The sequence below is a fragment of the Impatiens glandulifera genome, chromosome 4, assembly GCF_907164915.1.
Source record: "Impatiens glandulifera chromosome 4, dImpGla2.1, whole genome shotgun sequence".
Classification (NCBI taxonomy): Eukaryota; Viridiplantae; Streptophyta; class Magnoliopsida; order Ericales; family Balsaminaceae; genus Impatiens; species Impatiens glandulifera.
Window position 1 is genome coordinate 51,226,633 of NC_061865.1, and position 17,530 is coordinate 51,244,162.

Genomic DNA, 17,530 nt, shown 5'->3' on the forward strand with positions numbered 1-17,530 from the left:
TAAAATTTAATCAATAAATCATACTTAACCAAGTAATTTCTTGGTGCCCTAACAATCAATTACATCATTTCTTAGTTTAAAAATTGTTTTTTTAAGAGGTCTAAGGTATATCTCATTTTAAACTAAAAACATCATCACCTCACCTCATAAAAGATGATCTTTAAAGATAGTTTATTGTGACATGATATCAAAACAAAATATATGATTAATTACAATACATTTGAACAATCTTAAACCTTAGAAATTCTTGTAACCCTAATTGGTTTATGGCATTGAGAATCGAACTCCATATTCCCTTTGGGCTTTCCCTTTCACATTTCTCTTTTGTGTATTTCCTTCTTTTACCGCCAATTTCTTCGATCCTCGTTCCCCGCCCTTCCTCTACATAGAAATGGCGGTCGCAATACTTTCTCTCTCAGATATCAACTCATCTCTCTCAGTCAGTCCATTTGAAGACTTCTCCAGTCTTATTTTCTAGGGTTTCCCCCCTCAAACTTCAATATGAAGCGCAACTTCCTCGAAATCTCCGACGACGAGTGGGAAAATCACACTTTCAAGCCGTCTCGGGTATTGGGTACATCTAATCCCCCGCCTCCAATTGAAAACTTTGCCTATACTTCAGCTAAAACGTCCAATTCGAATCAGAGCAGTGGCGATTCGGTGGAGATTACGGGGAGTTATCAGGTGAATCGAGAGGAAAACTTGGAGGATGACGATTTCGATGAAGGCGTAAGAAATGTTAGTAAGCAAGCAAGTCGAGGTCGGAGGTTTATCGTGGATGATGACGACAGTGACGATGATTTTGTGGCAGAGGGTGGTAATGGATTGGCGGATGTGGTTCAAGTGAATTCATCCGAGGAAGGATATGACGAAGATAAAGACTCGATTTTTGACGAGGATGAAGTGGAAGAAGATGATGTTATCGGAAAGGCTTTGCAAAAGTGTGCTAAGATATCGGCTGAGCTGCGCAAAGAGTTGTATGGGTCGTCAGTGACGACATGCGATCGTTATGCTGAAGTTGATGCTTCTTCAGTGAGGATTGTCAATCAGGTTGATTTCTTATCAAGTTTTCTATCTTTCCTCTTCTGGAATGGACCAAATTGTTCAATTATTTTCAAAAGATTTCAACATTCTCAGTCCAGTCACCCCATAGTAAACTGATAGAGTTACAATTACTTACCTTTTTGTTACATTTCTTTCCTTTGGTTAACAGGACGATGTATTAGCGGCATGTGGTGAAGAGGATTCAGATTTCCAGCCACTTCTCAAACCCTACCAGCTTGTTGGTGTCAATTTTCTGCTTCTTCATTACAGAAAGAAAATTGGTGGAGGTATGTTTCAAGGATGGCCTTCACCACCTAAATGTATCAATTATTGTGATAGACGAATAGTGCATTGATGTGACATACTGTTTCTTTCACATGCTACACGAAGATACATATACAATGCTATTTTTCATATAGGAATGTTCTTTAGATAACTGTTCTATTGATGTGATGCGACATATTTCTTGTCGTGATATGAATCTCCATCTATATATGCATCTTTAACATGGAGACGTGGATTGGCATTCTAGAAGTCATGAGATAATCAAATTAGTCATTTGATCAAATTCAAAAGGAGACTGTAATTAGTTATGCTCCAAATCGTATGGAAGCAATGATAGTGAGCACAAATCATGAAATCTGATTTCCCTTTGAGTTGTAAATGTTTAGGGGGTTCTTCTTATGCTTATCCATATATATTATTTTACTGTTCTAACTTGGTAAAAACTGCAACACTGCTTTCTCTTTTCACAATCTGTATGGCTGGTAATTTGGGGATCCCTGGTTCAATGCTTTCTCATATCATCACATCTCTACAGAATTCCTCGATTTAACAAGGTAACTCATATCTAATAGAAATAACTTAGAGCTAGATGATCTACTGGCTTTGGTATCCTTAATTGTAGGTTTTGTTTTTCGGAATCAGCCTTTCAATTTAAGGTGTCCATATTGCCTATCAAGTATAAACCATTGTTTATACTGTTACCTTGCAGCCAATCTTGAGAAATGAAGCCTAGGGGAAATTCTTCCCTTTGCCTGTGATAATATCCAAACTGCTTTCAGCTTTATTAGGTTAGTTGCTAACTTGTTCTGGTACTGATTATATGGAGGTTTTACAATTTGTAAGTTCAAACTTTGACCTGAAAGATCTCGTTGGAGGTAAAACAGAGAAGCATTAAGCGTTTATCTTTTGTCACAAATTATTTTTATTAATTGTATAATTGAACTCTTGCTGCTCGATTGGAGGTTATAGCATATAGTTGCAAACTGTACAGTAATCACTATATTACAATGCAAAACTTACACTAGTGTTTGCTCTCCCTTGTAGCAATATTGGCAGATGAGATGGGTCTTGGTAAAACAATTCAGGTAGTTTGGCTTATGAATTCCCCTTGTTTTTCTCAATTCCATTTTTACCAGATACCTTGAAGCTAAAGGTGTTCTTTTAATCAGGCTATTACATACTTGACATTATTAAATCACTTGGAAGATGATCCTGGTCCACATTTGGTAGTATGCCCGGCTTCTCTTTTGGAGAACTGGGAGAGGGAGTTCAAGAAGTGGTGTCCTTCTTTCAGCGTGCTCCAGTACCATGGAACTGCAAGATTAACATATTCAAAAGAATTGTCCTCGTTGGCCAAGTCTGGACTTCCGTCTCCATTTAATGTCATCCTTGTGTGCTATTCACTCTTTGAAAGGCACAGGTTTGTTTGTCATGCTACCTAGATCTGGGCCATCTGGTCATTGAATGCTTGCTTCTCTTTGGTTTTATTTTGATAATAATGTATGCTTTATCAACAGTGTGCAGCAGAAAGATGATAGGAAGATTCTGAAACGTTGGAAGTGGAGTTGTGTGTTGATGGATGAGGCCCATGCATTAAAAGATAAGAACAGTTATAGATGGAAAAACCTAATGTCTGTAGCCCGAAATGCCAAGCAGCGTCTGATGCTTACTGGGACACCTCTACAAAATGATTTACATGTACACAGCTATACCTTTTAAGTAATCATTAGATAGATATTATGTGCTGCACAATTCAATAAAGTGACTCTTATTGCCCATTGCCTTAACCAAGTTTGATATGGCTCAAAATGGAGTCACTTTTGGTACAGATACTAAAGGAATGATCCTGTCCATGTTTCATTTATGTCATGTTTGATCTAGGGTTATTTAAATAACCAAGTGGTTATATTCAAATAACCTTGTTTGATGTAGTTATTGAAAATCAGGTTATTTGGCTCAAAAGACATTAGGGGTATAAATATATAATGAATATTTTATGTTATGTTTCTTACAAAATAGATATTTTGGCTGATGATTTGAAAAATGTGGCTGATAAGTAGATTATTGATTCGATGGTGAGTTATTTGAAGTTAATCTCAAATAACCCACATCAAACAAGGCCTTATATAACTGCTTCTGTTTTTGGAATAGATTTTTCTTTCCCTTGTTATTGTCTATCAAACTATATGAAAAGCCTAACTTTCTTTGAATATGATCTAGATTAGAACATTGGATACATGGAAATTGGCACAACTAAGTTGTTGGTTGTATATCATGTTGGTTGTGTAATACACATTTCTTTCATGCTACTATTATTCTGGTACTTAGACTATTGTTTTTTTTGTCTGGTGGTTCCAAAGGAATTATGGTCATTGCTGGAGTTCATGATGCCTGATATATTTGAAACTGGGGATGTAGACCTGAAAAAGCTCTTGACTTCTGAGGATAGGGATTTGATTTCACGCATGAAGTCCATTCTTGGACCATTTATTTTGAGACGTTTAAAATCTGATGTCATGGGTCAGTTATCCCCAAAGACACAACAGGTACGTACAAGGACTGGAGTTTATTTGCTTGATGTCATGGAAATATTTTTCCTCCTTGTATCACTAAAGGTCTAGCTAACTACTTAGGTGGAGTATGTGGAAATGACTAAACAACAGCAAGATGCTTATAATGAAGCTATTGAGGAGTACCGGACAGCGTCACAAGCTCGATTGAAGTTATCGGGTGATAAAAGCGCCTTGGGAATTCTCCCTAAGCGTCAGATTTCAAATTATTTTCTTCAGTTCCGTAAAGTATGGACTATCATCTTGCTATTGGGTTTCTTCAGACCTAGACACATTGGATGTTCTAACTGTACTCTTTTATCTTACCTTGTTTTAGATTGCAAATCATCCTTTGCTGGTGAGACGTATTTATACTGATGCAGATGTTATTCGAATTGCCAAAAGATTGCATTCAAGAGGGGTTTTTGGATTTGAATGTACTTCGGATAGAGTAGTAGAAGAACTCAAGGGTTATAATGATTTCGCAATTCATCGGGTAATTTTGGCTTGATCCTTAGTCTCAATTTCCATTGGATTGCTCTGATGCTTGATACATAGCATTCTAGTTAGATTATTGGTGTATATTTTTTGTTGAGCCTTGCAATTCCTCTTTTGTGAAGATTGAAGCAGATTCGAGTGGAACTCATTATTAGCCCCAAGGATTCCCATTTATATGTTGGAACTTTTTACCTTCCATTCTAATTTGATGTTAAACATTTTGTGAGGCATTACTTTTTTCCTGTCCTATGGATGGCTTCCTCATTTCCCCCAATATTGGGTCTTTTGTTCTTTGAGACCAGTATTATTTCCCCATACTTTAATCAATGTGCTTTCAGTCGGATCAAACTCGAGACCTCGATTCCTACATGAACGTCTCTTGAGATATTTTCTTGATCACTATTGTTCGCTCACCCTATCTCATATAACCAAATTTCTCTTGGCCCTTGTTTGTTATTGGATTATTTGAATTCTTTGGGTTATTTGAAATAACCTTGTTTGATGTAGCCTGTAGGTTATTGAAAATGAGATTATTTGGGTGAAAAGACAATAGGGTTATACATATATAATAAAAAATATATTTAGCAAAAATATAGGGTATTTGGTTAATTATTTGAATGATGTGATTGTTAAGTAGGTTTTTGACTGGACAGTGTGTTTTGAAATTAATCTCAAATAACCCACATTAAACAAGATATTGGGTTATTATCTCGTTCTTTCTTTTGGGGGAACAAACAAAGGACTACAAAATGTCAATTTACTCACTGGTACTACTGAAATCTAAGGTTGATTTTGATCTGTCTTCTGATTACCTCTTGCAGCTTTTACTCCATAATGGTATAAGTGATATTAAGGGTGTTCTCTCAGATGAACATGTGTTGACTTCTGCAAAATGCGAGGTACTTTCATGTAAATAATAATGATGAAAGATTTGTTGATACTAAGTGTTTTAATTGAAAATGATGTTACAGACACTAGCAAAGCTTCTACCACAGCTGCATAAAAAGGGACATCGGGTTCTTATTTTCAGCCAATGGACATCTATGCTTGACATCCTGGAATGGGCGTTGGATGTCATTGGATTCAATTACAGGCGCCTTGATGGAAGGTATTGAGTCTATTGGCACACTTCTGTAGCAGTTATCTGATATAACTTGTACTAGAATTAAGTTTAATATCTAGAATCGAAGAGTATAATTGATGAAATGATATTTTAAATCAAAGAGAGTTGTATTTGAGATTATAAGAGAAGATAAGAGCTCATAACAATCTCAGAGAAATTGAGAATCAAGATGGGAAGATAGAACTCTAGATGCTAGGGAGAGTACAAATTGAGAAGAGAGGTAGAAACTCTAAAAGAGTATTCAACTAATTTTCATCATAATTAATAACTGCCACTTCTCATAATTACCTTTATTCCTAACTGGTAGACTTCCCAACAGCATACTTCAACCATAACCATTAGCCCTAGCTCTAGCTCTAGCCCTAACCCTTTCCTGCGTATCATTATCCTTGATCTTAGCAATCCTTAAGTCTCTATTATTGTTCATATGTGTAGTATACCAACTTCAACTGTAGGCGCCATATATATTTCAATTTTCCTAAAATATGACGTAGTTATAGACTTTTGTCTCGATATGGAAACACTTTTGTTTATGAATTTGGATCTGGAACCTTATAAGACAGTGAAACCGCCAATGAATTTATCAATCCATGTATGACTTATGAAAATTAAATGGCTGAACTGAAATTTAAGTGTCGAATAAGTTAAGTTCAATAAACCAAATGAAAATATCTAATGTTTTAAGTACTTGATATCCAAGTTGATTTGATAACTGTGAAACTAAGATCAATAGAGTACTTAAAAGACTATTTTATCTCTTATAACATGATTTGATTAATTTTCAGAGGTTAACATTGTCTTTTTGGATGCTCTTATTAGATTACTGAGTTAATCATTCATAGATATTAAATTGAGCTGAATCTAAATAATTAAGTTGTTTAAATAACAATTATTAAATGAACTTAATTCAAATAAGCAATTGATCATTTTGATTAATCGATATGTTTAATTCTCAAACTGACTAAGTTATATACACCCTATTTCCAAATGAAATCTGACCACTGGATATTAGTATGGTGTGAAAATCATATTTATTTGTTTGTTATATTAATTAAAATAAAATTTATATTTAAAAAAAGTTGTATATTATTAATTTAAATATACTTTGATTGCGATATAAATTAATTAAATCATTTGAAAAGTCTTTTGATCATAACCTAATAAATTGATTTTCATTAATATATTATGTTTTAGCGAATTTCCAAACATGCCCTTATTTTTATTTTGTTGAATGCGGCTATACCATCATTTGATTAAATGAGCTGACAAAACTAAAAATCCATCCATTATATCAAATCACTCTTTATATCCTTGGATTCGGCGTCAACTTCTGTATGGTAATATGCCCCCTTTTGACTTTTAGAGGATATGGTGTAGGTGAGAGAATGATGGTTTAGAGAGAGTATAAAATTATAAGGTAGTTTTAGTATTTAAATGATAAAATTAATTTGATTTGATAGTTGATAAGATGTTTGGGTTTTGGGATAAAAACTGAGTTTTATCCCAAAAACCCTTACATCAAACGAGCTCCAAACAGAAGTTGGCATATTAAGAGTGATTTGAAATAATGGATGAATTTTTAGTTTTGTGAATGAGCTCAAATAATGGTATAGCTGCATTCAACAAAATAAAAATAAGGGCATGCTAAGACATAATATATTAATGAAAATGAATTTATTAGGTTATGATCAAAAGACTTGAAAATGACTTAATTAATTTATATAGCAATCAAAGTATATTTAAATTAATAATATAACTTTTTTTAAAATATAAATTAATATTATAAATTTATGAGTGATTTTAATTGTGAGTTAATTGCTTCTAAATCAGTACCCAGGTGACAGAAAGACAGAATATCGTAGATACATTCAACAAAAATACCTCAATATTCGCATGCTTGCTATCAACAAGAGCGGGTGGGCAGGGCTTGAACTTAGTAGGAGCCGATACAGTTATCATTCATGACATGGATTTTAATCCCCAGATTGACAGACAAGCAGAAGATAGGTGTCATCGTATCGGTCAAACAAAACCAGTAACCATATACAGGTCATCACAATTTCTCTAGTTTTTCTGCTTTGTTTGTTTGATAATAATTTCTTAACGCAATGAACAACAACAGGCTAGTGACTAAGGAAAGCGTGGATGAGAATATATACGAGATTGCAAAGAGAAAGTTAGTTCTGGATGCAGCAGTTCTAGAGACGGGTATTGAAGTTGAAAATGAAGGCGAACCAGCTGATAAAACTATGGGAGAGATATTATCATCACTTTTATTAGGATGATTATATTATTTTTGTGGCACTTATAACACTAATAACTAGTTTGGGATGCAGGCTAGGGTTAGGGAAAAGCTAAACCTAGCCACAAAGTGGATTAAGAAATGGAGGATGGGATTAGTTTCTTGGATGCTCCATTTCTTATGTATCATTGATGTTGCTTTGGCTGTTTTATTTCTTTTTGTATTCCTTTTGCCACACTTTAAAAAGGTTTATTTTTTTAACATTAGGCTCATCCTGTCAATTTGTAAACCATATAGTTTCATAACAAAACATTTTAAGTAGATTTTATCTTAATGCCCCGTTTGAAACAACATTGCCGTTCTAGAACCATATATTGATTTTTTATTTATTTATTATTTTATCTCCACTCTGTATCTTGTTTAAGGGTTTGTTTCATATATTATTATTTGATTAACTTTGGTGAAATATTGGATTATTTAGGTTAAATTATTAAAATATTCATATAATTTGATTTTGTTTTTGATGCTATAGTTTATTTTTTTTAAAAGTTAGTACTTTCATATAGTTGGTATTTTCGTGAGAATTGAATTCGTCGACTTTTTACCCTTGGTCATTTTGGTGGGGAGTTATAGAGTTCTCTTTCAGACTAGTTGAAGCCTCCTTGGAGAGCATTCGGTTCCAATTTCTGCGCAAAAGCTCAACTCTACTCGACATGGTTCAAATGTTCGGGTTGCCCGGTTCTGTTGGCCCCGGTGCAGCTTGAAGTGCCCGAAATGGGGTGTCTCATAAGACTTCTAACTCCGAACTAGGTGCCTTGAAAATGGTCACCCCTAGGATACAGTGTTGCTTGGTTGATTCGTCTGCGTCTGAGCTTGATGTGTCGGAAGCACCCTTTGTAGACGTTATGTTACAAAAAATCCCTTTTATAAAGATATTTTCGGTTCTCTCACACGGAAGGACAAAACAGTCATATTTTAAAATAAATAAAAATAAAATTATTTTTGACCGTTTTGCCCCTATTTGGGAAAGAGAACAAAGGGAATCCCGTAAAACAAATGATATTATGTTTTTTAATACACACCCTTCTAATTCAGGTTCTCGAATAAATAATGAATGAGAATAGTTAATGTGATGGAACTATTAAAAGAATTTATAGTTTTTGTTATGATATTCACTATTAATATTTAATTCAGGAATTTTCTTAAACTTTGAGTATTTAAAAAGCAAAAGTTAAATATTATCCTCTAGTATGCCAGACTGAGCTAAAATAAAGAAAAAGATTAATTTTGAAAATAGTATACAAGTTCAAGAGCCATTAAAGCTTTATATCCCCTCTGACTGAATTGAGCTTGTCCTTCGTCTTTCCTCCAATCCCCCCTTCTTGATTTCGCAGCCTACCGACCTTTCAAGGTTTTAATCGATCGCCTTCGTACAGGCGATTATCCACTCTTTCGTATTAGTCCTATCAATAACGCAGGTAATCCCTATGCCCTAATGTTATTCGTTTTGTCATAGAAGGTCTTTCTTTTTGCGGTCTTATTCTGCTGGTATTTTCATGATTTTAGGTATTTATAACAAGGCATGAATACTATGATGATATATGCTGAAATTTCTGTAACGTTTCATTATATATTTGATATGCTTAGTGATAAATTTCCATTTATAATGGATGCGATTAACAGTACTTGATAGATTTTTGTTCAAATTGGATGTGATGGCTGAATTGCACTGTAGAATAGGCGAGAGAGTGAAAGATTACGAGAAGATGAGATTACTGAGTGAATAGAGAGACTTCGAGATATCCATTCCTTATCTGAGTCATTACTGACTTATAAATCACAAATGAGAATCAAATAGCAGCTAAATTTACACTGTTTGAAACTAGCTTATCGAATATCCTCCATTCTAATTTGCTAAACCGTGTTGGTCTTTTCATTTTCATCTTCATTTTCATTTGCGTTAAAATATCTCATAATAATTGGCAGTATAACCTTTGTAATAGATACTAACCAAGCCAAGTGACCTTATCTAACAACAAGTTATGGCCATGAATTTCCATTAGAAGCCAAGTTAGTCGGGTTGATCTCATCTTAGAGACATTTTTATGCGAGCTTGAAATTCTTGGCAATCTTGAAATAACATGATTCAAGTCTCCCTAATAAGATTGCAAAATAAGTTAGGCTCATTCACGATCTTTTATTCTTTCCCATTTTACACTTCCTTAACAGAACGACCCATTGAAGTTTTCCCAGTTCTAGGAGGCCTATAAAATAGCACTCCCTCCACGTGTTTGGTGTCAATCTTAGAGTTTACATGAGATGGAGGCATCTCAGAGGAACGCCAGTAAGAATTATACTAGTGAACTAGGGTGGCTCTTTTTCATATACAATCCTTTCTCAACGTTCAACTAGCCAAAATTGGCCCTTATTTGATGTGTCAGATCTGTTTGGATATTGGATTGAATATGAATATTTATTTTGTAGAACTGATTTAACCTTTGGATTGTTTATTTTTTTGCTTAAATAACCAAACAGAACAGATAAAATTTTAAGTACTTGCTAATTTAGTTCAGATATAACCAGTTAAATTTGTTTTTCTCAAAAAAGTTAGTTCAGTTTAAAACTAATTATTACTATGTCAATATATAGTTACAACATTACTACTAGTCTACTAATCATTTTAGTATTCTTTTGTTACTACTATATGTGTATTACTATGTAGTAGACAAAGCACAATGTTTGATATATCAAATTAAATTTTTTTGAAACAAGTATAAATATAGGACTGGATGTGGATTCTAAAATTTTATAACCGATATATATTTTTATACTCTTTTCTTAAAATCAAACCACAAACACCCTAGTTCTCACTAATATAATATTGATCACAAACTTCATATCATAAAACACCAATCCATACATTTTCAACAAATGAGTTTTGTATGGTCGAGATCTTCATATGTGCTTCCCATTTTATTTTTTGAAATGGTTATGAAAGCTCGAACCCACCAGCTTTTGGTCATGAGTCTTGCGCTCTATCACTGAGCTAAGCGAGCCTTCAATGTGCTTCCCATTTTAATGTTTCATTGAAATCAAAATGTCTATCAGACCGATATGCATAATTATATGAGCATGTTTCTAGTACAACTTTGGCAAGAATAGAATTAAGTTATATCATTGTAGGTATAATCTCATTGATATTGCAGTTTCCAAATACTTAGTTGACCTAAAGCTAATTAGAGTAAAACGAACTCAAAAGTTGAGAGAAGTCCTATTTGATCCTATCTCAAAGTGATTTAGACTTTTGAATTCATATTACCTCGTATGATAGACATTAAGAAGAGAATATAGAGGAGAAAAAAATTGAGCTTCCTGAATTGGTTCAGTTACAATTCCTTTTAAACCTTGAGTAGCATTTTGTTTGGATATTTAATTGTTGTTTTAATTGCTAATAAAGTTCCAATTTTGTTTCACTGGCTTCATTTTAATTGTTTCACCCATATCCTTATATGTTTTAAATCCATTGAATATGGTTAGATTAAGTATCAAGTGACATGTCTCGGTAGAGATGCATGGTTGTGAACAATTCATAGCAAGTGAAATTGTAACTTGGTTAGCAATTCTTAGAATTAGAATATCTTAATTTGTGCTTCTGTGTCTGCTCATATCTATGCCATATGAGTTTTAGAAAATGAAAGATCTGCATCAATTTTGTTATCGTGATTCTGTGGTTTCCATGCCCGTTTCCTCTCTCTCTCTTTTTACAATAATATGATTTTGTTAACATTAACTGAAAATTGTGTAAAACACAATATAACCAAGTACCACAATAAAGGCAGAATAATAACCATGTCACAAGGACTCTATGGAGTTAAATAGAAGCTTGTTAAATTTTCAAGATTAAAACAAATAAAAAACCAAAAAAAACCCCTCAAATTAGATCTACCTCATGCCTTGATCTTTCACCTATTGTTGGAGAAAGGTAGCAACATTTTCTTTGCTCTCATTTGACTCCCTCTCTTTTTCTCTGTGTGTAGATCATTTAAGTATATCAAGTATCTATGGCTTTTTGTAGGTCCTTGACTTCTACGAGTGTAAATCAATTCATTGAAACCAAACTATCCGTTGAAACCAAATTTGTCCAAATTATAAAAAGAAAATAAAAGCCAATAAGCTCTCTTGAACACTAATTATAATAGCCGAATAGAACTACTATATGTGTTTGCTACAATTCTGCAGAGCTTATGTACTGATTATCATTAGGCTTTCGATACCACCTAAATTGGTTCCATTTTGGGGATAAATTACATGTTTTACCTTTATATTTAATATCATCATGTATGATGTTTCTATTTAAGTATTGAGAATTTCACATTTTATTGTTAAATTATAATTAAATATTGATTCCATATTTGAGTTCAAATTCTACGCGTATTTGTAAGGTTCTTGGAAATCCTTTTTAGTGGCCAGATGCTTAACTTGCACATCAACCTATAATTCAATCACACAAACCAAGAATAACCTAATATGCCATTAATGGCACCTCTTTAATCGTTGAATAATTTCAAATGATCTTTTTTTTATAGAACTACTAATTCAACTCAACTGTTTGCACCCTTATTTATTGTATCTTCCTCAACTAGACTACTCTTTGTTGCCCAATCAACTAATGTCCAAATGCTTCCTTCAATTATGCTTCAATAATCAATATATATTTTTGGAATATCTTTTTCTTTGGTCTCTTCTATAGATTTAGTTCCAAATCTTCTATTTCAGGGAAATTCATAGCTACTGCTTCATCTATCTAACTTCATACATTCAGCTTTGCCATCTTGGTTGAAGGTAAATCTCCTCTCATAGTTCCTAAGTTATGCTAATATTCCCTGACCTAATTGTCCTTTCACATTTCTCTATGATCAGCACGTGAATGGTAGAAGTGTACATGCTTTGGAACTGGTAAGTATCTCCCCCTTCAATCTCATTATTCCTTATGTATGCTAGCTTTCATCTGTAGGACCTTTTCCTTGATTTGTCACAATCAGCTTCAAATAATTCCTTCTGTTTAAATTTCTATTTGTTAGTTATTGACATCTACGTCGCTTCTTGCCATGTAATTGTGTACGTGAAAGTCGAGTTTGGAAACTAGGATAAGAAGTTGTTTTTCTAGTTATAAGCATGTAATGCCTAAATTGCCTCCTTTCGAAGAATGAGCAGTAATTTGGTTAAGGACGAACGCCTTAGAAAAATCATTTTGTTTTGAAAATAATTTAATTTTAGTTTTAAAAGAATTAAGAGAATGTTTAAATGAAAGGATGTTTAATTTGGTAAGGCTTGGTTTATGAGTTGGAGATTTTGGACAAGCGTTTGGTTACAAATGGGGAAGGACATAGACTGCTAGCACACCACTCTTCCATTTGAAAATGGTCTCTAAATTGAAATGATATGGTAAAAAACGCCTATCTATTAGTTTAAAAGAAGCAAAAGTTGTACCTCAGTTGAATTAGGGATCATTGGATGTAGTTTAGGATCTATGAAATGGTCGGGAGAATTAAGGCTTTGTTTAATTAGGTGATTATAGTTTTATTGATGGAAAGTGGAAATATAATATTGATGACATGTCTATCACCGTGTCAGCAAAGGTTCCCTGGAAGTTGGATGGAAAAATAAACATAATTTCTTGGGCTAATTCTTTCGAGAAGTTAATGATTGTATAATTTAAAATATCGAGAAGTGCGATTGTAACTTAAGAAGCGCAAGTGACCAAAAACGGAAAAAAAATAACAATGAAGAATCATTACAACGACTCTAAAGTCTAACCAACATGCTTCTTATTTTTCAACTAGAGTTTTTCACATTTGGTCTTTATGCTTTGATGTTCAGTCTGTTTTGTGCCATGCCTTGAAACTATGACAACTCATGCCATAACTTGTACTCATCTGTTTGTTAGATTTTTCATCATACTTTTGTCATCTTTGCAGAATGTAGATTATTGAAATAGTTCTATTCTTTCAAAACAAATGTAAAAGTCACTGAAAACAGACACATCCAAAGTAACTGCACAACATTAGGTGATATGTCTAGTATTAATATAGAAACGTTAAAATGATCATGCCACAAGTTTATACTACTATCCTTGAAAAGCAATACATTACGCTAAATCTTGTATTCTATTAATACTTGTCATTATAATGCATCTATTCAATAAAAAAGGATTGAGAATAAAATATTTGCACAATCCAAACTCTGGACAAAGTATATTTAAGGATACATATTGGAAATATACATGTATGATTGCCAATCTGAACATATCTTATCCTAATATGAAAATTGTGTATACTAGAGAGGAATTAAATATTTAAAAGTGATATTGGTATAGGCAAGATAAATAGATGGATGTATCAAAGAGATAATGGGGTATGCATTTTCATATATATTGTATAGATTAATGAAATATTTCGGAAAAAATCATGTTTGATGTTTTGATAATAAAAAATCAGATTATTATGATTATTTACCAATTTACCCTTACCTTAAATTTATAATAAATAAAGTTAAAAAAAAATAGTATTTGAATATTTAGTGGATGTTTAATGATGGGATTGAAAAAGTGATGTTTGATTGAATTTGAAAATAATCCTAAGGCTCAAGATACTATTATTGGTGACATCTCAATGTTTTAGCTGAATTTATTATTAGAATGAAACATGAAATGTTACATTTGACATACATATGCATCATCATAGTATTTGGCTTTTCTGTGGATTGTTACTTATTTAAATGGTGGGAGCAGATTTCTTGTGAACTTCAGCAGTTGAGAAGAGAAAACTTGTTTCCTAGAGCTCTTTGGGATTTATTGATTTAAGCTTTAGATGGCAACTAGAAGGAATGTGCGTTACACTCCACTTTCAGTTGAAGATGATGGTGATTATAATGGAAGGGGTCACGATCCTCGATATGACTATTCTCCAAAGTCCCTTGATAGAGTCCCATGGAAATCCATTGCTCTTGCATTATTCCTGCTAGGTCTTGGATGCACCCTTCTATGTCTTTCCTACTTCATTTTCACAGGTCATATGGGCGGTGATAATTCTCAAGCTTATGGCCTTTTAGGGCTTGGATTTCTTACTTTTCTCCCAGGTACATATTCTTCTTCTAGAAATTTGCATAATTAATTTTGAAAACTGCCCTAAAAATATTTTATTAAATCCTTTTGATATGAACCCTTTTTGATAGGATCATTTTTGCTCACTTGACCCTTTTTTTTGGGGGGGAAACACTATGAACCTATTTAACTTATAAAGAAAAGGAAACCTCATTTCTCTAAATAGGTGTCTGATGTAAGCGAACAAAAGTTGTGCTGTGAGCGAAAATTTAAAAATTGACGAGTACTTTAAGGACTTATATATGGGTTTACAATTTTTGAAAGATAATGGCTGTATTAATAATGTGTCATGAATTGTGATATATTGCAAACTCCACTTTTATTCCATAAAAAATAGCCGGAAAAAAATCTCAACATCATGCAAATAACCTCTTGACAATGATTTTTTAGGAAGTTAACACGACCCTTTACAACCGTGATCCCTACTTCAACTTAAAATGTTCTTAGTGAGAATTTGAATATGACACATTTAGTCTCTTAAGGTAAGACTCTTTCTATTTGAGCTACCCTAAGTAGGTTTTTGAACTTAGGAAGCTAACATGACCCCCATTTTATTTTAAGGTGTTCTTAATGAGGATCGAACATTAGACTTTGTTATCTTAAAATGAGAACTGGTTAAGAAAAGGCTAAAATTACGTCCCTTGTAAATTGCTCTTTTTTTTTCAGTTTCATATTTTTCATGTTGTAACTAAACAATTTCAACAATATTGTTTTTTTTTATCTTAACTAATGTTTTTTCAGGATTTTACGAGACACGAATTGCATATTACTCGTGGAGAGGCGCAACAGGCTTTCGGTTTGCTTCGATACCAGATTACTGAAGAAGAAATCCTCTGTTGAATCTCAAGTGTATTCTGTCACTAAACAGGTTTCTTTGTATAATCAATTTTATGCATACAAAGATTATGTTTGATCTCTTGAGTAGTTTTAATTTGATTGGAATGATCTTTGATAAATGCCAATGAGATGACACAATTTCGCCATATTATAATGTTTTGGATATATATATTTCTTGTTTGAGAAGCTTAAAATCTTGGTTTTTTTGAAATCAATGTCAGCCCAAACAAAATGAATAGTTTTCAGAGTAATCACTTTCACATATTATTATTATTATTGCAACTGAATATTTGTTGAGTAAAGTATTTGATAATATAATAGTATTTAATTATGAGTTTGTCATTCCTTTGTTTTACTCATATAAATTTCTCTCTTTCCATTTGAATAATGATAAATAATGAACCCCTATTTTCTATTATGGACTAATTGACTGATTTTTCATTTGTATCTTAACAATCACATAACCCAGCTATATATTATATCAAATTAAAATGTACATATTTTATGTTGATTGACACTAAAAAAAACATTGAAAGGGTATATAAAATCGTTTCCGTTAAAGATCTCGAGTTCGATTTTAAGAATATTTTAAAAAATATATTAATCAAGACCATTCCTATAATTTGACATTCTGAAAATTTTAATATAATTTTTGACTTGATCTCTTAATATTCTAAAGATGACTTGATTTGTGTAATTATTTTAATATTAGCTAGGAGGATGATTGATTAATGATTCTCTCATATTTGTCTTGATTTATATGATTTTATAGTTCCCTTAATACTAAGATTATATCTCATCTCATTTGTATTTTGAACTCTTTGATACTCAAAAACAAAAATCTATGTATTTATTAAAAAAAAATTTGTCTCACTTCATATGAATCTAAATCCGGGTTCACTACAAATATATCAATATCAATAAAACAATAATAACATTTTTTTAACAGTAACAACCTCTACTTTAATTTAAGGCGTTTTAAATATGTTGATATAACATCCTATAACACATAATAATACCTAATAAAACATGCTTACTTTAATTAATGTTCCTAAATATATACTCCAAAAATATGCATACAAAAAACATAAAAAATAAATGCATATATACAACTCTCATTAAATCAAACAGGCTTATACTCGGTAAACGCAAAAGGATACAAAGGAAATAATTGCATGAAAATGAAATAGTATGAGGGTGACAAAGGAAATAGCCATGAAATGATTTTTTGACTTGCAAACAACTATGGCCATGTAGCATTGAAAATGACTGCTATATATTATATAAGTAAACATGTTTGCCTAATAAATAAATAAATAAATAAATATAATAATAGTGATTTGCATTCATTTAAAGTGAGGAAATAAATGTGACATTAGTTGTAATCAACTAAGGACATCATTATTATCTATGTTGAATACATATATATCCTCTTTATTTCAAACACCCCCTAAATTAACAACCATCATATCATCTTAAATTATAACCCTATCTCATTCATAATGTTGTGCCAAAAGTTTTCTCATAACTCATAAATACATTCATTTTTTTTTATAGATAATTTAGTACATTCCAAGAAAATAATTTCCTATTTTTATATGATTTTTTTTTTTAAAATAAAGCTATTTCATTGGTCATTCGATTGTGAATAATCCGAAACTCTTGTGAAGTAGAATTTTGGGGTAACTCTAATACAACAAAGACAACTTATTCCCCAAATCATTGGAGGCTAAATTACAAGCGGAAACAAGAAAGCTAAAAACGAAGCTAGCCACGAAATATATAAGAAT

The 17,530-nt window shown here is 32.4% G+C and overlaps 2 protein-coding genes across 3 annotated transcripts; both read left to right on the top strand.

Annotated features, from left to right (window-relative positions):
• The first annotated feature begins 293 nt into the window (after positions 1 to 293).
• LOC124934325 (protein CHROMATIN REMODELING 19) lies at positions 294 to 8,148 on the top strand. Of its 2 annotated transcripts, XM_047474843.1 has the most exons (12): positions 295 to 1,050; positions 1,214 to 1,331; positions 2,374 to 2,414; positions 2,499 to 2,749; positions 2,847 to 3,027; positions 3,690 to 3,875; positions 3,963 to 4,127; positions 4,216 to 4,374; positions 5,198 to 5,275; positions 5,348 to 5,484; positions 7,330 to 7,548; positions 7,622 to 8,148. In XM_047474843.1, the coding sequence occupies exons 1-12, from the start codon at positions 502 to 504 to the stop codon at positions 7,782 to 7,784; spliced, it is 2,247 nt and encodes a 748-aa protein (XP_047330799.1). In that variant the 5' UTR covers positions 295 to 501; the 3' UTR covers positions 7,785 to 8,148. The 2 variants fall into 2 exon arrangements, with proteins under 2 accessions (XP_047330800.1, XP_047330799.1); XM_047474844.1 differs by lacking the exon at positions 7,622 to 8,148 and having other exon boundaries at positions 294 to 1,050; positions 7,337 to 7,470.
• A 932-nt stretch (positions 8,149 to 9,080) lies between these two features.
• On the top strand, positions 9,081 to 15,926 carry LOC124933461 (transmembrane protein 230). The gene is made up of 5 exons (XM_047473863.1): positions 9,081 to 9,219; positions 12,518 to 12,583; positions 12,662 to 12,697; positions 14,532 to 14,878; positions 15,645 to 15,926. The coding sequence occupies exons 4-5, from the start codon at positions 14,611 to 14,613 to the stop codon at positions 15,722 to 15,724; spliced, it is 348 nt and encodes a 115-aa protein (XP_047329819.1). The 5' UTR covers positions 9,081 to 9,219; positions 12,518 to 12,583; positions 12,662 to 12,697; positions 14,532 to 14,610; the 3' UTR covers positions 15,725 to 15,926.
• The last annotated feature ends 1,604 nt before the right edge of the window (positions 15,927 to 17,530 follow it).

Bases quoted from the DNA above. Each gene is read 5' to 3' on its own strand.
- LOC124933461 (XM_047473863.1), top strand. From the start codon at position 14,611: ATGGCAACTAGAAGGAATGTGCGTTACACTCCACTTTCAGTTGAAGAT. The intron at 14,879-15,644 runs GTACATATTCTT...ATGTTTTTTCAG, and splicing joins ATTTCTTACTTTTCTCCCAG to GATTTTACGAGACACGAATT.
- LOC124934325 (XM_047474843.1), top strand. From the start codon at position 502: ATGAAGCGCAACTTCCTCGAAATCTCCGACGACGAGTGGGAAAATCAC. The intron at 1,051-1,213 runs GTTGATTTCTTA...TTTGGTTAACAG, and splicing joins CAGTGAGGATTGTCAATCAG to GACGATGTATTAGCGGCATG. The intron at 2,415-2,498 runs GTAGTTTGGCTT...TCTTTTAATCAG, and splicing joins GTCTTGGTAAAACAATTCAG to GCTATTACATACTTGACATT.